The 22,990-nt window shown below is 47.4% G+C and overlaps 1 protein-coding gene across 1 annotated transcript in view; it reads right to left on the bottom strand.

Moving 5' to 3' along the window:
* Nucleotides 1-22,580, bottom strand: part of LOC144695147 (uncharacterized) — a 132,571-nt gene extending 109,991 nt beyond the window's left edge. The window contains exons 1-5 of the mRNA XM_078566045.1: nucleotides 22,575-22,580; nucleotides 9,803-9,877; nucleotides 8,297-8,383; nucleotides 6,566-6,622; nucleotides 2,281-2,334 (exon numbers count right to left, since the gene is read on the bottom strand). Of these exons, the coding sequence (XP_078422171.1) occupies nucleotides 2,281-2,334; nucleotides 6,566-6,622; nucleotides 8,297-8,383; nucleotides 9,803-9,877; nucleotides 22,575-22,580 (279 nt within the window). The remainder of the gene's footprint in view (nucleotides 1-2,280; nucleotides 2,335-6,565; nucleotides 6,623-8,296; nucleotides 8,384-9,802; nucleotides 9,878-22,574) is intronic.
* Between the last annotated feature and the right edge of the window lie 410 nt (nucleotides 22,581-22,990).

The raw sequence follows: 22,990 nt of genomic DNA on the forward strand, positions 1-22,990 counted from the left end.
TCACCCACTGTACCCCCACACCGTCACTCACTGTACCCCCACACCGTCACTCACTGTACCCCCCCCCACACCGTCACTCACTGTACCCTCCCCACCGTCACTCACTGTACCCCCACACTGTCACTCACTGTACCCCCCACCACACCGTCACTCACCGTACCCCCACACCGTCACTCACTGTACCCCCCCCCCACACCGTCACTCACTGTACCCTCCACACCGTCACTCACTGTACCCCCACACCGTCACTCACTGTACCCCCACACCGTCACTCACTGTACTCTCCACACCGTCACTCACTGTACGCCCACACCGTCACTCACTGTACCCCCCCCACACCGTCACTCACTGTACCCCCACACCGTCACTCACTGTACCCCCCACCACACCGTCACTCACTGTGCCCCCACACCGTCACTCACTGTACCCCCCCCGACACCGTCACTCATTGTACCCTCCCCCACACCGTCACTCACTGTACCCCCCCCACACCGTCACTCACTGTACCCCCCCCCCCCCCACACCGTCACTCACTGTACCCCCACACAGTCACTCACTGTACCCCCACACCGTCACTCACTGTACCCTCCACACCATCACTCACTGTACCCTCCACACCGTCACTCACTGTACCCTCCACACCGTCACTCACTGTACCCTCCACACCGTCACTCACTGGATCCCCCACACCGTCACTCACTGTACCCCCCCACACCGTCACTCCGTGTACTCCCCAACACTGTCACTCACTGTATCCCCAACACCGTCACTCACTGTACCCCCACACCGTCACTCACTGTACCCCCCCCACACCGTCACTCACTGTACCCCCCCACACCGTCACTCACTGTACCCTCCACACCATCACTCACTGTACCCTCCACACCGTCACTCACTGTACCCTCCACACCGTCACTCACTGTACCCTCCACACCGTCACTCACTGTACCCTCCACACCGTCACTCACTGGATCCCCCACACCGTCACTCACTGTACCCCCCCACACCGTCACTCCGTGTACTCCCCAACACTGTCACTCACTGTATCCCCAACACCGTCACTCACTGTATCCCCCACACCATCACACACTGTATCCCCCACTCGTCACTCACTGTACCCTCCACACCGTCACTCACTGCATCCCCAACACCGTCACTCACTGGATCCCCCACTCGTCACTCACTGTATCCCCAACACCGTCACTCACTGTATCCCCAACACCGTCACTCACTGTATCCCCCACACCATCACTCACTGTATCCCCCACACCATCACTCACTGTACCCTCCACACAGTCACTCACTGTACCCACCACACCGTCACTCATTGTATCCCCCACTCGTCACTCACTGTACCCTCCACACCGTCACTCACTGCATCCCCCACACCGTCACTCACTGTACCCCCCCACACCGTCACTCACTGTATCCCCCACACCGTCACTCACTGTATCCCCAACACTGTCACTCACTGTATCCCCAACACCGTCACTCACTGTATCCCCCACACTGTCACTCACTGTATCCCCAACACCGTCACTCACTGTATCCCCCACACCATCACTCACTGTACCCCCCACACCGTCACTCACTGTACCCCCCACATCGTCACTCCGTGTACTCCCCAACACTGTCACTCACTATATCGCCAACGCCGTCACTCACTGTATCCCCCACACCATCACTCACTGTATCCCCCACATCGTCACTCACTGTATCCCCCACACCATCACTCACTGTATCCCCCACACCATCACTCACTGTATCCCCCACACCGTCACTCACTGTATCCCCCACACCGTCACTCACTGTATCCCCCACACCGTCACTCCGTGTACTCCCCAACATCGTCACTCACTGTATCCCCCACACCGTCACTCTGTGTACTCCCCAACATCGTCACTCACTGTATCCCCCACACCGTCACTCCGTGTATCCCCCACACCATCACTCACTGTATCCCCCACACCGTCACTCACTGTACCCCCCACATCGTCACTCCGTGTACCCCCCACACCGTCACTCACTGTATTCCCAATACCGTCACTCACTGTATCCCCAACACCGTCACTCCCTGTATCCCCCACACCATCACTCACTGTACCCCCCCACCGTCACTCACTGTACCCCCCACTCGTCACTCACTGTACCCCCACACACCGTCACTCAATGTACCCCCCCCCACCGTCACTCACTGTACCCCCCACTCGTCACTCACTGTACCCCCGCACACCGTCACTCACTGTACCCCCATGATCTGAGTTACGCCAATTTGCTGACCTGGGGTCCCATATCTCCTCGATCTCCCTTCGTTCCTGTTCCACCGGGGCTCCCCTGGAAACCAAGAGCAACATTTAGACCAGCAAGAGGCAGAACAATGCAGGAAACATAACAGCCGTAGCCAAGAGGGCGAGAGCTTGGATGGGTCACACTGTACAGCGTCTATCCTGTACGGACAGTTCATTATACACCTCTCCCACTCTCAGGATTAGCGACCTTACGGAGGGTAGGAGTGTCGTCTCTTTATCAACAGGCACTACCTCTTAACCCCACACGCTATATGTGGCTTATCCCAGTGGCTTTGTACAATATTTAACATGGAACTGTGCCATATACACCGGGGCCCTCTCCCATCTGTATTCACTGTTCATCTGGCTTTAAAGAGGCTGAGGTAAAGGTCCCCGAGCATGACTCCCGGGATGAGGGGCTTCACTTACGTGGATAGATTGGAGACGTTGGGGCTGTTGTCCTTGTAGGAGTGAACATTGGGAGGAGATTCGATCAAGGTGTTCAAAATCATGAGGGGTCTGGACGGAGTAGACAGGGAGAAACCGCTCCCATCGATGGAGGGATTGAGAACCATGGGCACGAGAAAAAGTTATTCACACGGCGAGTGGTTAAGGTCTGGAACGCTCTGCCTAAGAGTGTGGGGGAGGCAGGTTCAATCGAGGCGTTCAAGAGGGATTTGGATTATTATCAGAAAAGGGGAAAGGTGCAGGGTTACGGGAGAAAGGTGGGGGAATGAATCCAGGTGAATTACTCCTTCAGGGGGCCAGCAGGAACACAACAGGCCAAATGGCCTCCTTCTGTGTTGTAACCATTTTACAAAACGATGGTGTTGGCCGGAGACTCTCTGAACGAGGAGTGCTCTTGTTGATTTTTTACTGATCACCTGCGGTGCTTTGAGCAGGGATCGGGTTGGGCTCTGCTGTACGTGTTGCAACTCACGCAGGGCCAGGAAAGGCTGATGTGGGTTTGTCTCTGATCCCCCACCACAACCCCCAACCAACCTCCAATCCCTACAGCACTACACTGTGGAGGAGGACTCCGCTGGAGAGGGTGGAAGTTGAGAGCGTGGATACAGCTGAGCTCAGATTAATGCTGGGCATCCCCCTCTCCCGCCTTCATAGAGTCAGTGGTTTTATGCCATCAAAATCTTAGCGTAACCAGGAAATGAGGGGACTGACCGTACTATCTGCAGGCCCAGATCCTGAACTCGAGGCCTGAGTGGGGACTAAGGAGACTGACCGTACTATCTACAGGCCCAGATCCTGAACTCAAGGCCCAAGTGGGGACTGAGGAGACTGACCGTACTATCTGCAGGCCCAGATCCTGAACTTGAGGCCTGAGTGGACACTGAGGAGACTGACCGTACTATCTACAGGCCCAGATCCTGAACTCAAGGCCCAAGTGGGGACTGAGGAGACTGACCGTGCTATCAGCAGGCCCAGATCCTGAACTCGAGGCCTGAGTGGGGACTGAGGAGACTGACCGTACTATCTACAGGCCCAGATCCTGAACTCAAGGCCCAAGTGGGAAATGAGGAGACTGACCATAATATCTGCAGGCCTTGATCCTGAACTCAAGGCCCAAGTGGGAAATGAGGAGACTGACCGTACTATCTGCAGGCCCAGATCCTGAACTCAAGGCCCACGTGGGAAATGAGGAGACTGACCATAATATCTGCAGGCCTCGATCCTGAACTCAAGGCCCAAGTGGGAAATGAGGACACTGACTGTACTATCTGCAGGCCCAGTTCCTGAAATCGAAGCCTGAGTGGGAAATGAGGGGACTGACCGTGCTATCTGCAGGCCCAGATCCTGAACTCAAGGCCCAAGTGGGGACTGAGGAGACTGACCGTACTATCTGCAGGCCCAGATCCTGAACTCGAGGCCTGAGTGGGGACTGAGGAGACTGACCGTACTATCTACAGGCCCAGATCCTGAACTCAAGGCCCAAGTGGGGACTGAGGAGACTGACCGTACTATCAGCAGGCCCAGATCCTGACCTCGAGGCCTGAGTGAGGACTGAAGAGACTGATCGTACTATCTACAGGCCCAGATCCTGAACTCAAGGCCCAAGCGGGAAATGAAGAGACTGACCGTACTATCTGCAGGCCTCGATCCTGAACTCAAGGCCCAAGCGGGAAATGAGGAGACTGACTGTACTACCTGCAGGCCCAGATCCTGAAATCGAGGCCCGGGTGTTCATGTTTGCACCCCTAGGTCATCATACAATCATCTGACCTGAGGTGAGGGATCTCCGTACTGTGCCATGACTGAACGATTGATGGTCTTCCTGGTACGAAATAGATTTTAATATTGCCATGGTTCCTGCAATCAATCAAGCGAGCATTGCTGGAGAAGTGATGCAAACATCGCACTACTTGAGACAGTGGTTGAGACTTACTGTTTGCTTAAATCACACAGGACGGGATTAGTTCATCCGATGGACAGCAGCTCAACAGTGCAGCACTCTCTCAGTACTGACGCTCTGACAGTGCAGCACTCCCTCAGTACTGACGCTCTGACAGCGCAGCACTCCCTCAGTACTGACCCTCTGACAGTGCAGCACTCCCTCAGTACTATCCCTCTGACAGTGCAGCACTCCCTCAGTACTGACGTTCTGACAGTGCAGCACTCCCTCAGTACTGACCCTCTGACAGTACAGCACTCCCTCAGTACTGACGCTCTGACAGTACAGCACTCCCTCAGTACTGACCCTCTGACAATGCAGCACTCCCTCAGTACTGACCCTCTGACAGTGCAGCACTCCCTCAGTACTGACCCACTGACAGTGCAGCACTCCCTCAGTACTGACCCTCTGACAGTGCAGCACTCCCTCAGTACTGACCCTCTGTCAGTGCAGCACTCCCTCAGTACTGTCCCTCTGACAGTGTAGCACTCCCTCAGTACTGTCCCTCTGACAGTGCAGCACTCCCTCAGTACTGACCCTCTGTCAGTGCAGCACTCCCTCAGTACTGACCCACTGACAGTGCAGCACTCCCTCAGTACTGACCCTCTGACAGAGCAGCACTCCCTCAGTACTGACGCTCTGACAGTGCAGCACTCCCTCAGTACTGACCCTCTGACAGTGCAGCACTCCCTCAGTACTGACCCTCTGTCAGTGCAGCACTCCCTCAGTACTGTCCCTCTGACAGTGTAGCACTCCCTCAGTACTGTCCCTCTGACAGTGCAGCACTCCCTCAGTACTGACCCTCTGTCAGTGCAGCACTCCCTCAGTACTGACCCACTGACAGTGCAGCACTCCCTCAGTACTGACCCTCTGACAGAGCAGCACTCCCTCAGTACTGACCCTCTGACAGAGCAGCACTCCCTCAGTACTGTCCCTCTGACAGTGCAGCACTCCCTCAGTACTGACCCTCTGTCAGTGCAGCACTCCCTCAGTACTGACCCACTGACAGTGCAGCACTCCCTCAGTACTGACCCTCTGACAGAGCAGCACTCCCTCAGTACTGACCTTCTGACAGTGCAGCACTCCCTCAGTACTGACCCTCTGACAGTGCAGCACTCCCTCAGTACTGACCCTCTGACAGAGCAGCACTCCCTCAGTACTGACCCTCTGTCAGTGCAGCACTCCCTCAGTACTGACCCACTGACAGTGCAGCACTCCCTCAGTACTGACCCTCTGACAGAGCAGCACTCCCTCAGTACTGACCCACTGACAGTGCAGCAGTCCCTCAGTACTGTCCCTCTGACAGTGCAGCACTCCCTCAGTACTGACCCTCTGACAGTGCAGCACTCCCTCAGTACTGACCCTCTGACAGTGCCGCACTCCCTCAGTACTGACCCTCTGACAGTGCAGCACTCCCTCAGTACTGACCCTCTGACAGTGCAGCACTCCCTCAGCACTGACCCTCTGACAGTGCAGCACTCCCTCAGTACTGACCCTCTGACAGTGCAGCACTCCCTCAGCACTGCAGTGTGAGCATCAACCTTGAATTTTTTTTTGTGCACAAGCCCTGTCGTGGGATTCGAACCCTCGATCCTCTGACTCCGAGACTACGCACGGAGCCACGGTTGAACGATTGGATGTTTCCTCGCCCCCTGATCCACCTGAGGTGTGACCATCCCCCGTGACCCCCCCTCAGTTCAAAAGCTCCTCTCCCAGATTGGTGCGTTCCGGCTGCTTCCCAGCGGTGCTGTTTTTGTTGATTGTATTCGGAGCCGGTTCTGTGCCGCTCTGCACCACCACTCTGTCCAGCCGTCCCGCAACCTCTCCTGGCCAACCTGCAAACCCAAGGTCAAGGGAGGAGGGGACTTACCAACGGTCCGGGTCGCCCTGTGAAACCCATGGGTCCTGACGGTCCTCGTAACGCCAACTGGAAGAGGAAGAGAGAGAGAGAGAGAGAGAGAGGTCAGCCGAGCGGCGGTGGCGTTACAGTTCCCTCAGCGACGTCCGAGTTGCTGTGGCAACGTGCGTTTTTATAATTCCTCCTTGCCCGCCATTGGCGCGTGTCGGGAGGGCCCGCAGGGCTGGAGCGGGGACTCAGAGAGAGGGAGGCTGCCCACGGCGCCATGCCACCTCCTAAAGCCCTGTTAGCAAGTCCCTAATCATAAACACTCGTGTTTTACCTACGTGGCGACACCAGGCTAATGGTTTCGGTTTCCTCTCTGCCTTAAACAGCGGGATTAAGGTTTGTTCCCTTTAGCGGGTTTGCCGAACGTCAATCCACGTTGGCCCTGCCCCAGCCGATCACGACTTTCCCAGCGTCCCGTCGGCGCTGTGTTTGCATTTCACTCGGGGGGCCCGAGTTGCCGTGGCAAACACGCACTCTCACACCACCCCCGCCCCCCTCGCGTTGTAGTCCAGGGCTACGGGCAGTGACGGGAGGGGCTCTGGCGCTCTTTCCATTGCATGGCCGGCCAGGAATCTCCTCCACTCTCGCCGCCCGCCATCGGCCTGCGACTCGGCCACGTGACGGACGCACCTCCCTCGGCCGTCGGAGTCCTGGGGCCGGGCTCGAACCTGGCGCTGCTGGCTCAGAGGCAGGGAGGCTGCCCAACTGCGCCACAAGGCCCAAGGCCTACAGCCATGGTTGCGGAGGGAGGTGTGGAGGCGCGGAGAGGGGGGGCGGCTGGTGGGGGTGGGGGTGCCGGTCAGCAGAAGAAGAAGCGGCTCAGGGTGGGCTACGGCTACGACGAGGGAAGGATTTACGCGTTCTCGGGTACAGGCCTGAGCTCAGGCCCCAGCAGCCTGACTCGACTGAGCTTCCTGCAAACTGCAGAGCTCCGTCTAGTCTGCCACCGCCGCCCCCTCCCACAAACCCTAGCCCCAGGAAAGTATCACTGAGCCAGTCAGACTGTCCTATCTTCAAGGGGAGGTTTACGTTATTTGTTTACCTGCTGGAGTTATAGCCCCCACCAGCCTGCGGCCACCCTCCAGCTTCTCCATGGAAACCAGGTTTGCGTGGTGACCAACCCTTGTGAGTTACAACAAGAGACACTTTGACCGTGGGACCGACGGGGTTGGGGGTTGGCGGTGGGGGCTGGGTTGGAGGGGGGTGGTGGGGGGTGGAGGGGCGACGCTGCTAACCACACCTTCCCCCATCGGTCAATCGCCACAGCGCGTGCAGTGACCAACAAAAAAAAACCCACCGAGGCAAAGGCAAGAGGAGACCCCCCCCCCACCCCCCAAATCCCCACCACCACCGCTCCAGGGTGAATCTCCCATGGGACAAAAAAAGATCCAAACACTTAAATTACGGGCACCGTGCCCATCCCGGCCCCCATTGCCCCAGCGCGCCCTGTCTCGAAGTGACTGCCCACAGCGGTTGCCAGCTCGCAGCCCTTGTGCACTCCGCTGTCGCTGGACAGCCTTAACCGCAGCCCATGTGGGGAAAACCTCCCGCCAAGCAGCCCAGGAGGAGCCAGGGTGCTCCTGGGGGAAGTGAGGGGCAGCAGGGAGGGTGTTATGGGGGAGGAGGTGGGTGTGGAGTTCCCAGCGCTAGGCTCGCCAGAGGGACCAGCCTCAATTGGTCAGGGTCCATACTTACCCGGGCTTGTTGCAGAATAGCCTGAGCCTGGGCCTCTTGTGCAGAGACGACCGGTCCCTTATCACCTCCACTCGCACCAAATCGGAACTGAAAACAGAAAGAAAAAACACACACACACGCATGCACACACACACGCACGCATACGCACACACGCACACACACACACACACGCACACACACGCACACACACACACGCACACACACACACGCACACACACGCATGCACACACACACGCACGCATACGCACACACACATGCACACACACACACGCACACACACGCACACACACACACGCACACACACGCACACACGCACACACACACACACATGCACACGCACACATACACACACACACACACGCGCACACACACACACACACACACACATGCACACAGTATTTTTGTAATTTTTCAAGTGCTTCCTGAGGCCACACAATCATTTCCTGTAAGTTGCCAAACATTTCTTATAATTGCCCAAATGCTTCCTCTAATTTCTCAAATATTTCCAGTAATTTCTCAAGGCTGAACAAACACCGAAGGCACCATCCATTCAAAGTGCGCGCAGGGTACGTGGAATGGACAAGCTTGAAGGAACAACGCAAGGGGTGGGGCAGTGGCAAGAGGGTACTGACTTGTCCAAGAGGATGTTGGATGGGGAGATGGTCAGGGAAACAGCTGGAGCGGGAGAGCCAAATGAGCGCACAGCGTGTTCCTGAAATGGAGGATGGGCCTGGTGAAGAGCAGGTGCCTGCCAGTATGTCCCATCCGCTCCCGTCTTCAAACAGACAAGACATGGTCACATTCACCAGTGCGGAACAAATACTGAACCGATGAACTCGAGCTCGTCTCCAATTCATGCCAGGGCTTCTCTTAAGCCACAACATTGGGATCTCGCCCCCACTGTACGGGGCAGTGCTTGATGCAGAGAAGGGCAATGGGAGGTTTCATGCCTTGAAAATTTTAATCAGGGGTGTTGATAGAGTAATTAAGGATAAACTATTTCCACTGGCTGGAGGGTCAGCCTCCTCCTAGGGGAACACAAGAGCCAGAGGGCAGGGTACATGTGTTTTTTTCACACAGCGAGTTGTTGTGACCTGGAGTGCTTGACCTGAAAGGACGGCAGAAGCGGACTCAATGATAACTTGGAAAGGGAACTGGATAGACATGTGAAAAGGAACACAATGTACAGGAGCTGTGGGGCTAGAGCAGTGGGTGAGTGGGAGTGAGTGGAGCTCCCTTTCGAAGGGGCAGCACAGGCACGTCGGGCCGAATGGTCCCTCTGTGCGCCGTGTGATTCGATAATTCCATCGACTTGGGTTCGTACTCCTTAGGTACAGGCGGCGGAGATCATCACCCCGTGTGTTAGAGCGGAGAGACTGGTCTTCAAAACACAGACCAACATTGGAATTTTCCACAGGGGACCCAAGAGTGCCCCCCCACCCCCCCGACCCCCCCGCCCCCACCACAACCCGCCTCCCTCCCTCTGCCCCTTACGCCGTTACTTACCGGCAGCATCAGCGACGTGCCGGGGGGACCGGGAAGTCCATCAGCACCAGGTAGTCCAGCTCGGCCATTACGCCCCTGGAAAGAGATCAGAATTAGGCAATCAAAGAGACCATCTCCCTGAAAAGGCAAACAGACTGGTTATATTGGGAAGCTTCAATACAGGAGGTGAACATGGGGGAAAAAATTAACCAAATACTGTACAGAAAATATAGCAGAAATGTATATCTAATGGTGTTCATGGTATACACTGTAACTGTGTACAATCACTTGCTGTACATAACACACACGATAACTGCGTACAATCACTCACTGTATATAACACACAGTATAACTCTGTTCAACCGCTCACTGTACATAAAACACACTATAACTGTGTACAATCACCCACTGTAAATAACACACACTATAACTGTGTACAATAACTCACTGTAAATAACACACACTATAACTGTACAATCACCCACTGTAAATAACACAAACTATAAATGTGGACAATCACTCACTGGACATAATGCAGTGTAACTGTGTACAATCACTGTACATAACACACACTATAACTGTGTACACTCACCCACTGTAAATAACACACACTATAACTGTGTACAATCACCCACTGTAAATAACACACACTATAACTGTGTACAATCACCCACTGTAAATAACACACACTATAACTGTGTACAATCGCTCACTGTAAATAACACGCACTATAACTGTGCACACTCACTGTACATAACGAACACTTTAACTGTGTACAATCATTCACTGTACATAACACAGACCATAACTGTGTCCAATCACACTTTACATAATAGTGTAACTGTACAATCACTCAATGTACATAATACATAGTATAATTGTGTACAACCACTCATTGTACATAACACGCACTATAACCGTACAACCACTCACTGTAAATAATACACTATAACTGTATATAATCACTCTCTGTACATAACACACACTATAAATATGGACAATCACTCACTGGACATAACACACAGTATAACTGTGTACAACCACTCTGTACATAACACACATTATAACTGTGTACAATCACTCACTGTACATAGCACATACTATAGGCGTGTATGCTTACTGTACATAAAACACACTATAACTATGTACAATCACTCACTGTAAAAAACACACTATAACTGTGTACAACTACTCACTGTAAATAACACACACTATAACTGTGTACAATCACTCTGTACATAGCACATACTATAACTGTGTATAATCACTCACTGTACATAGCACATACTATAACTATGTATGCTTACTGTACATAAAACACACTATAAATGTGGACAATCACTCACTGGACATAACACACAGTATAACTGTGTGCAACCACTCATTGTACATAACACACGTTATAACTGTGTACAATCACTCGCTGTACACAAGACGCACTATAACTGTGTACAATCACTCACTGGACATAACACACTCTATAACTGTGTACACTCACTGTACATAATAACTGTGTACAATCACTCACTGGACATAACACACTCTATAACTGTGTACACTCACTGTACATAACATAATAACTGTGTACAATCACTCACTGTAAATAACACACTCTATAACTGTGTACACTCACTGTACATAACATAATAACTGTGTACAATCACTCACTGTAAATAACACACTCTATAACCGTGTACACTCACTGTACATAACACACACTATGTATACAATTACTCAATGTAAATAACACACACCATGGGCGGCATTTTCCTTGCCCGCTGGCGTCAGGCATCATGGCAGGCAATAGTGAGCGGACCATATGGCGGGAAGTCCAATAGTTGGTTTCATGACGTTGTGAAACCAGTTTGCAATTGTCCACTCCGCCCGTCAATGGCGGGCTGCCATTTGTGCCTCTGTATGTCGGGAAGTTCATTTTAATACATCTGCATATCATTAAAAGCCCAGAATCATCCCCCCCACGCTGGGTCATCCGAGCACGCTGATGTGCTTCACAAGGGTACATTAGCGCCATGCACCTGGTGAGCTGCACTTCACTCGGGACTTTGAGGTTTGTTTGCCTACCTTGCTTCGGGCAGCACTCGCAGTCATCAGCACCAGGATTCACAGACAGCACCACATCACTCTTAGGGGGGCTCATGGACAGGTCCCTACTTACGAGATCAGCTGTAAGGCAGGGGTGGCTTTTCAACGGCTACAGGGTGAGGGCTTGCTTGGGGTAGAGGGAAGAAATGGCCTCAGGCAAGGGAAGAGGCTGCAGGACGAGGGCTGTACTGGGGAAGGGGGAGTATCCCAGGGTGTGTGTTGGGGGGCACATGTTGATCTGTGCAAGTGGCCTCAGGATGTTGAGGGCTGAGGAGGCAGTCTCCAGAGGAGATGAGGCCAGATGGAGATGTGAGGGTGTGTGTGAGAGAGTGAGTGGTGATGTCCCTTGAGCTGGTAGTGAGTGAGATGCCAGTGAATGTGTGATGTGCTTGTGAGTGTGTGAGTTTCGAGTGATGAGATGGTTGCCTTACCCTGGCGGCATGGGTGAGATCATTCATCCTCTATCTGCACTGGATGGCCAACCTCTTCTGTGCAGCGTTGGCACTGACCACCTCTGCCACTGCCGCCCAAGCTGGAGTGGTGAGACTGATGGGCCAGAGCAGGGGTAGAGGACATCATGGCGGGCTCTAACAGTGTCCAGAAGGCATCCCAGGGATGCGTCACTGAACCTGGGGCCACAGTCTTCCTGCCTTTTCGGGGCAATGTCTTCCACGGGCTGGAGGCACTGAGAGGTGTGCACGCAGCTGCACTTTAAATATGGTGCCCAGCGACAGAAAGCAGCGAGGTGGTGTGGCGGGTGAATCGCCAGCAAAGTGGCACGTTCTGCATGATTAAAGAGGCAGGATTGGGACGATACAGCACAAAAACCCACCATTGCGGCCAGCGGGCAAAATGTCCTTTTTCCCACCCACTACCACACTTAGTGCGAATCTGGGACGATTCCACACTATAACTATATACAATCACTCACTGTACATAACACACACTATAACTGTTGTCATGACAGCGGATCATAACCCCGAATTACCTATGGACATATTGAACTTTTAGGTAAGACGTGCTTTTTTAAAGAAAAAGACATACAAGCAAAAGCTGGCTGAAGCTGTAAAGTAACCGCTTGCTGGAAAATTCTTATGTGGATTACACTTGGCCAACCAGTCCAGAGAGAACGGAATAACAAATCTAAAAAGCTGTCAAGGTCTACTTCAGACAGAGCGACTTCAAAGGAAAGGGTGCAATGCAAAAACTGAACTGTCATCTCCTGTGTTTGCAGAGATAACGAAGGCTGATCATCATCTCAGCTGTAATTATCTCCTGTGAGCTATATCCCAGGCTGTGGGCATGAAGTGAGCTGAAAGAAAGCGGTTTCTGAGCGAATCTCCAAAACAGTTGTTCAACTGCCAAAGTCAGTTCCTACCAGAATCATTGAACATAAACACACAATATAACTGTGTATAATCACTCTCCCACTGTACATAACACGCACTATAACTCTGTATAATCACTCTCCCACTGTACATAACACGCACTATAACTGTGTGTAATCACTCTCCCACTGTACATAACACGCACTATAACTGTGTATAATCACTCTCCCACTGTACATAACACACACTATAACTGTGTGTAATCACTCTCCCACTGTACATAACACACACTATAACTGTATATAATCACTCTCCCACTGTACATAACACACACTATAACTGTGTATAATCACTCTCCCACTGTACATAACACACAATATAACTGTGTATAATCACTCTCCCACTGTACATAACACACACTATAACTGTGTATAATCACTCTCCCACTGTACATAAACATCTCAGAACTGTGTATAATCACTGTCCCACTGTACATAACACACACTATAACTGTGTATAATCACTCTCCCACTGTACATAAACATCTCAGAACTGTGTATAATCACTCTCTCACTGTACATAACACAGCCTATAACTGTGTATAATCACTGTCCCACCGTACATAAACATCTCAGAACTGTGTATAATCACTCTCCCACTGTACATAACACACACTATAACTGTGTATAATCACTCTCCCACTGTACATAAACATCTCAGAACTGTGTATAATCACTCTCCCACTGTACATAAACATCTCAGAACTGTGTATAATCACTCTCCCACTGTACATAACACACATTATAACTGTGTATAATCACTCTCCCACTGTACATAAACATCTCAGAACTGTGTATAATCACTCTCCCACTGTACATAAACATCTCAGAACTGTGTATAATCACTCTCCCACTGTACATAACACACACTATAACTGTGTATAATCACTCTCCCACTGTACATAAACACCTCAGAACTGTGTATAATCACTCTCCCACTGTACATAACACAGCCTATAACTGTGTATAATCACTCTCCCACTGTACATAAACATCTCAGAACTGTGTATAATCACTCTCTCACTGTACATAACACAGCCTATAACTGTGTATAATCACTGTCCCACCGTACATAAACATCTCAGAACTGTGTATAATCACTCTCTCACTGTACATAACACACACTATAACTGTGTATAATCACTCTCCCACTGTACATAAACATCTCAGAACTGTGTATAATCACTCTCCCACTGTACATAAACATCTCAGAACTGTGTATAATCACTCTCCCACTGTACATAACACACACTATAACTGTGTATAATCACTCTCCCACTGTACATGAACATCTCAGAACTGTGTATAATCACTCTCCCACTGTACATAACACACACTATAACTGTGTATAATCACTCTCCCACTGTACATAAACATCTCAGAACTGTGTATAATCGCTCTCCCACTGTACATAACACAGACTATAACTGTGTATAATCACTCTCTCACTGTACATAGCACAGACTATAACTGTGTATAATCACTCTCTCACTGTACATAGCACAGCCTATAACTGTTTATAATCACTCTCTCACTGTACATAAACAACTCAGAACTGTGTATGATCACTCTCCCACTGTACATAACACACACTATAACTGTGTATAATCACTCTCCCACTGTACATAAACATCTCAGAACTGTGTATAATCACTCTCTCACTGTACATAACACAGCCTATAACTGTGTGTAATCACTCTCCCACTGTACATAAACATCTCAGAACTGTGTATAATCACTCTCCCACTGTACATAACACACACTATAACTGTGTATAATCACTCTCCCACTGTACATAAACATCTCAGAACTGTGTATAATCACTCTCCCACTGTACATAACACACACTATAACTGTGTATAATCACTCTCCCACTGTACATAAACATCTCGGAACTGTGTATAATCACTCTCCCACTGTACATGACACATACTATAACTGTTTATAATCACTCTCCCACTGTATATAGCACAGTCTATAACTGTTCATAATCACTCTCCCACTGTACATAAACATCTCAGAACTGTGTATAATCGCTCTCCCACTGTACATAACACAGACTATAACTCTGTATAATCACTCTCTCACTGTACATAGCACAGCCTATAACTGTTTATAATCACTCTCCCACTGTACATAACACAGTCTATAACTGTTCATAATCACTCTCCCACTGTACATAAACATCTCAGAACTGTGTATAATCGCTCTCCCACTGTACATAACACAGACTATAACTGTGTATAATCACTCTCTCACTGTACATAACACAGCCTATAACTGTTTATAATTACTCTCTCACTGTACATAAACATCTCAGAACTGTGTATAATCTCTCCCACTGTACATAACACACAATATAACTGTGTATAATCACTCACTCACTGTACATAACACACACTATAACTGTGTATAATCACTCTCTCATTGTACATAACACAGCCTATTACTGTTTATAATCACTCTCTCACTGTACATAAACATCTCAGAACTGTGTATAATCACTCTCCCACTGTACATAACACATAATATAACTGTAACACATAACATAACACACACACTGTAACTGTATAATCACTCACTGCACATAATACACACTATAACTGTGTATAATCATTAACCCACTGTATATAACACACACTGTGTACAATCACTCTTTCACTGTACATAACATACAGTAGAACTGTGTATAATCACTGTCCCACTGTACATGACACACACACTATAACTGTATAAAATCACTCTCTCTGTACATAACACACACTATAACTGTGCATGATCACTTTGTGCATAACACACACTAAAACTGTGTACAATCACTAACTGCATATAACACACACTATAAATGTGAATAATTACTCTAACTGTGCATAACACACACTAAAACTGTGTATAATCACTAACTGTATATAACACACACTATAAATGTGAATAATTACTCTGTGCATAACACACACTAAAACTGTGTACAATCACTAACTGTACATAACACACACTATAACGATATAATCACTCTCCCACTGTACATACACAATATAACTGTGTATAATCACTCTAACTGTACATAACATGTACTATAAATGTGAATAATCAGTCTAACTGTACATAGCAAACACTATAACTGTGTATAATCGCTGTCCCACTCTACATAACACACACTATAACTGTGTATAATCAGTGTCCCACTGCACATAACACATACTATAAATGTGTATAATCACTCTCTCATTGTACATAACACACATTATAATTGTGTATAATCACTAACTGTACATAACACATACTATAAAGGTATAATCACTCTCCCACTGTACATACACACTATTCATAACGAACTTCCAATAGAATCCACTCATGCCTGTATACCGCAAAATCTCTCATTTTGTCTTAGTCACTGGAAAATCCTAGATAGCCCTTATTTTTTGCTTCTCTAGGTGTCACTTGGCCTTGTCCCACAGTGTGGCCCAAATAAGTCACTTTTGTTTTATCAAATTCACTTTTTTGCCGAGTTTATGGCCAAATTGGCTCTTTGCAACCAACCAAACAAGTCATTCAAGGGTTGTAAATGCTCCGCCCAGGTTTGGCTGAACACCACCAAATCATCATTATGTACCGCACAATGACATAATCCTTCAATGACCTTGTTGGTTAATCATTGAAAAGTTGCTTTTGCATTCTTCATTCAGAAAGGCATGACCTTGCATTGACAAAGTCCATCTAGGGTTACAGAAGCCGATGTGTCTTTCGCTGTATCGGTTAACGGAACTTGTCAATATCCCTTCAATAAATCAATTTTTGTAATGAACATTGCTGGTCCAATCTTTTCAATGCAGTCTTCTGACCGTGGGACTGGACACAAATCCACCTTTGTTACCACATTAACTTTGCGATCATCTGTATGTAATCACTGTGACCCATCCAGTTTCGGTACTATAGCTCCAGCCACTGTAACTCGGCTCAATAATGTCATTTCCTTCATGAGCTTGGGCAGGGATTTTAAGGGCCCTGCATGGGAGATTCGGCAGCCCAACCAAAAGTCCATTGGCTTTCGGTGGGGGGGGAGCGGATGATCCCGGCCACGGGCAGGGCTTGAAAATCCCGCCCTTGATCCTCTTCCCTCACTTGGGCTAACTTCTCTGGAGTTAGTCTGTAAAGGTGTTGCTCGTTTTCCCTGGCCCTATTCACACAAATCGATTTATGAGTTTGTAATGGCTTTCGTAAGTCACAGTCGACAGTTTTCTGGAAGATCGCTTAATATTGCACCTAAGCTTTTAAGCACCTCTGTGTTATCCAATCTCATTACTGGAGGGTCGACTTTAGAATTTTCGACTTCTGGTTCATCCTCAGAATGGTATGATATTTATATTTCATCCCCTACTTCTTTTAATACTGTAAATATATTCCTATCCTATCTTCCCTGTCAAAATATTGCTTTAACATATTAACGTGACACACCGGCTGACTTTTCCTCCTGTCTGGAGTGCTCACCATATAATTTACATCATTGAGTTTCTTTTTGATTTGATAAGGTCCAGTAAACCTCGCTTTTCACAGTTCACCAGTGACAGGTAACAACCCTAACACCTTGTCCCCAGTGACAAGATTTCAAGCTTTGGCATTTTTATCTGCTCTAACTTTCATTGTTTGCTGAGTGATTTTCAAATGTCCTTTGGCCAAATCACAGGCTTTGGTTAATCTCTCCTGGAAATTTGACACATAAATCAAAAGTGCAATATCTGATTTTTGATTTATAAATTTTTCTTTAATTGATTTAAAGGGGTCCTCTCACCTCATGCCCATATATCAGTTCAAAAGGACTGAATCTTGTTGATTCATTAGGGGCATCCTTAATAGCAAACAGGAAAAATTATCCCAATCATTAGGACATTCCTGACAATGGGTTCTAATCATGGTTGTTAAAGTTTGGTACCCTCTTTCTAATGCTCATTGTGACTGCAGATAATTAGCTGAAGACTTAAATTGATTTATTTCCAAACTATTCATTATTTATTTGAAAGTTTGTGACATAAAATTTGAGCCTTGAGCTGATTGTATTTCCTTAGGTAACCCATATCTTGTAAAACAAATTGAACTAACTTTTACACTATCACTTTTGCCGTAATCTTCCTCAAAGGAAATTTGGTCCATACATACATAATTGTTAAAAGATATTGATTCTCACTTCTGGTTTTGGTTTTAGCTAGGGGTCCTATGCAGTCTATCAATATCCTGCTAAACTATTCTTCAAAAGCTGGTATCGGAATTAAAGGTGCAGGTTTAATTGTCGATTGGAGTTTCCCCACTACCTGACATGTTTGACATGTCTGGCAGAATTTAATTATGTCTTTATGCAATCCTGGCCAATAAAAATGTTTCACTATTTCAGCCTGCATTTTCTTAATACCTAAGTGACCTGCCATTGGAATTTCATGAACCAATCGTAAAACTTTGTCATGGTACTCAGATAGAACTATCGCCTGATGAACTACTGCCCATTCCTCATCTGCTGGTATTTGAGGTGGTCTCCATTTCCTCATTAGCATTTTGTCTTTTAAATAGCAACACTGAAGCATTGGTTCTGATTCAGTCTCTGAGTGGGTTGTTTGATGCAGCTCTCTCAACTCAGGATCAGCCTGTTGCATATCTACTGAAGAAGGTGGGCTAAACATGTCAGCCTCAGGGATCTGTGCTCAGTCCCCTATTATTTATCATTTATATAAGTGACACAGATGACGTCATGGGGGTAAGATTAGTAAGCTTGCGGATGACACAAAGATTGGCCGGGTGGTTAATAGCGAAGCTGAGTGTCTTGGGCTACAGGAAGATATAGACGGGATGGTCAAATGGGCAAATGAGTGGCAGATGGAATTTAACCCTGAAAAGTGTGATGTGATACACTTCGGAAGGAGTAATTTGACAAGGAAGTATTCAATGAATGGCATGACACTAGGAAGTTCTGAGGAACAAAGGGACCTTGGCGTGTGTGTCCATAGATCTCTGAAGGCGGAGGGGCATGTTAGTGGGGTGGTGAAAAAGGCATATGGGACACTTGCCTTTATCAATCGAGGCATAGATTACAAAAGTAGGGAGGTCATGTTGGAGTTGCATAGAACCTTGTTGAGGCCACAGCTGGAGTACTGTGTGCAGTTCTGGTCGCCACATTATAAGAAGGATGTGATTGTACTGGAGGGGGTGCAGAGGAGATTCACCAGGATGTTGCCTGAGATGAAACATTTAAGTTATGAAGAGAGATTGAATAGACTTGGGTTGTTTTCGTTGGAGCAGAGAAGACTGAGGGGCGACCTGATCGAGGTGTACAAGATTATGAGGAGCATGGACAGGATGGATAGGGAGCAGCTGTTCCCCTTAGTTGAAGGGTCAGTCATGAGGGGACACAAGTTCAAGGTGAGGGGCAGGAGGTTTAGGGGGGATGTGAGGAAAAGTTTTTTTACCCAGAGGGTGGTGACGGTCTGGAATGCGCTGCCTGGGAAGATGGTGGAGGCGGGTTGCCTCACATCCTTTAAGAAGTACCTGGATGAGCACTTGGCACGTCATAACATTCAAGGCTATGGGCCAAGTGCTGGTAAATAAGATTAGATAGGTAGGTTAAGTGTTTCTCACATGTCGGTGCAGACTGCACTGTGTGATTCTGTGATTCTCATTCTCTTTACCTTCCTTTTTTTTTGTTCAGGTTTTGAAAATAGTGTCAGATAACTGAATTTCTACTTCATCTCCCTTTTTCATAGATTCTTCCTCTTCCTGTCTAATTTTATGGGCCTGAGATCTGGTTACAACACAGTTAGGAAACAATCCTGATGTTCCTCCTGTAGAACCTCAGTTTCTTTCACTTCCACTGGTTGTTCCAACACCCTCAGTGAGGATATTTTTGAGTCAGCCAGGTCATTCTGCAAGATAAAATCAACTCCTGCCATTGGTATTCTATGCACTACTCCAACTGTAACCTATCCACCTACTAAATCACTCTTTAATCCAACACCATGTAATGGAACTGACTTATAGCATCTGTGGATTCCTCCAATTAATATTTTTTCCTTCATTAACCCCTCTGGAAGACAAATTGTATCACCTTCCAGCATCAGTGGCTAATTTGCTCCAGTGTCTCTCAATTGTCTTTATTGGTTTATCTCCTTGATTAGAAGAATAATGGGATATCTCTCCTCTATAAACAAGATCTTTAAACCCTTCCATAATTTATTTTTCTGAATTTATTTGACAAGTCCAAGGAATTATCTCTACCTCTTCGGTAGATCCCGATCCTTCACTTTGAATTGCACGATGGCTATAGTTTTGTCACTTGTCTCCTTTCCTAAGTTAGTTTTTTCCCAAAATTTTTTTAAGCATCCCTATTACTGCAGAAGGCTTCCCAATTAATCTCCAGAAATTAGTTTTAGTGTGTCCAGTTTTATTGCAATGAAAGCATACTACGTTTTTATCATCACTTTTAGATTCTAGCCTATCCTGCTTATTATTTTGGCATCCTTCTATCTGTTCCCTAGAACTAGAAATTTTTCCATCATCAGGTTTTCTATTCCTCCAATTTCCATTTGATTCCAATATGATAATTTCCCTACATGTAACTGTCTATGTGAGGTATCGACCAACACTGCTGCTTCTCGGGTCTTTGATACTTCACGTTCATCGAAATAAGTCTAAAGGTTACTGGAATGCTATTTTGGAATTCTTCCATAATCATTAGCTCCCTCACATTCTCAAAAGTTTTCTCAAGCTCCAGTGATCAAAACCACTGATCCCATGGCATTTCTTTTCTCTAACAAATTCAATAATGTCTGATTAGGTTTTTTCCTATGGTCCTAAATTTTAATTGATAAGCTTCAGGGACAAGCTCATAAGCATTGAGTATTGCCCTTTTAACCACATCATAGTCTGCAGATATATTCTTCTGACAGACTAGTATACGTATTCATTGTTGTACCCTTCAGGACACTTTGTAATATTAAGGTCCAAGCATCATCCTTTGACCACTTCAAAACTATCTTTTCAAATGAGGTGAAACATCTTCTCCAGAAACATAGAAATGTAGGAACATAGAAAATAGGAGCAGGAGTAGGTCATTCAGCCCTTCGAGCCTGCTCTGCCATTCAATATGATCATAGCTGATCCTCTATCTCAACATCATACTCCCAAGCTCTCCCCATACCCCTTGATGCCTTTAGAGTCAAGGAATCTATCTACTTCCTTCCTAATTATATTCAGCGACTTGTTCTCCACAGCCTTCTGTGGTAGAGAATTCCATAGGTTCACTACCCTCTGAGTGAAGAAGTCTCTCCTCATCTCAGTCCACCCTGTATCCTGACACTGTGACCCCTTGTTCCAGACACCCCCCCAGCCAGAGGGAACATCATCCCTGCATCTAATCTGTCCATCTTGGTCAGAATTTAACATGTTTCAATGAGACCCCCTCTCATTCTTCTAAACTCCAGCAAATACAGGCCTAGTCGGCCCAATCTCTCCTCATATGACAATCCTGTCATCCCAGGAAACAGTCTGGTGAACGTTTACTGTGCTCCCTCTATGGCAAGTATATTCTTTCTTAGATAAGGGGCCCAAAACTGCACACAATACTCCAGGTGGGGTCTCACCAAGGCCCTCCATCCTCGTGGGTACCAAACAAAAGCTTTTAGTTAAATCAAATCCTCAGTGGAATCAGAATCATCCTCTGAACCACTATTGTCCATCTCTATCCTTATTCTAAGCTTTTCTCTAGTCAGGTCATGCTGAATGATTTCTTTCTCTCTTTGAAACTTGAGCTCAAACTGTCACGTTTCCATTTCCTTTTCTAATTCGAACTTCTTCGTTTTTACTTCTTTGTCCTCCTTTGCTAACTTCTCTCTCTCTCTGGAGTTCAAATTCAAGCTTTCACTTTTCTCCATCTCTTTCTATCTCAAGCTGCTTCAGTTTTTTTGTCTTTTTCTATTTCAAGTAGATTCATTTGCAACCGAGTTCTGGCTAACTCCAGCTGTGATAGACCAATTACAAGTTTCTCTTCTCTTAATTCGAAATGCTGGGTAATTAATTATATCATCCTTACGGCTTGTTTTGGATTTCCAGCATCCGCAGTTTTTTGCTTTTATCCTTATGGCATCCTGTTTGTATTTCTACGTTCAATTTACTTGCTAACCCTCTTGCGTGTAGCAGTCATCAAGGGTTTCAAATAATCCACTGTTACTTTCTCTACTCCCAGAAAAGTCTCAGCAATGGTCATTTGTGAGTTCCAACCAGGGTAATACACTTCATAGAAAATCCTGTTCCTATGCACAGTACCTCCATGTACTCGTTTCTTTACAGATTCACAGGTCCCACTTAAATTCAAGGGTGTTTGATCCTGCAAGGTCCCCACTTTGCTATAATCCCAGCTGATGTTAATATTGGGCAAGTCAGATCCCAGAGTGAAACCTGGCTTGATGGATGCTGACATTTTTTTTAAGAAACATTGGAGGGAAGTCACTGAACAAATTCACAGGAGCCTGCTGATGAACTTTTAACACAAAGAGTAAAATACTTACTAAACAAGAAAAATGAACTGTATTACACCAGACAAACAGGTTGGAAAAATCTCAGTACAAGCACAAGAAGATGCTTCAAATTCACACCATTCCTTTACCCCAGCAATATCTCTACAGACGCATAAACTAGTGAAGGGTTGCCACCAGCTTGACACAGACTGACACAGTTGCAAA

This window comes from Cetorhinus maximus, chromosome 21 (assembly GCF_964194155.1).
Source record: "Cetorhinus maximus chromosome 21, sCetMax3.hap1.1, whole genome shotgun sequence".
NCBI classification, from domain to species: Eukaryota; Metazoa; Chordata; class Chondrichthyes; order Lamniformes; family Cetorhinidae; genus Cetorhinus; species Cetorhinus maximus.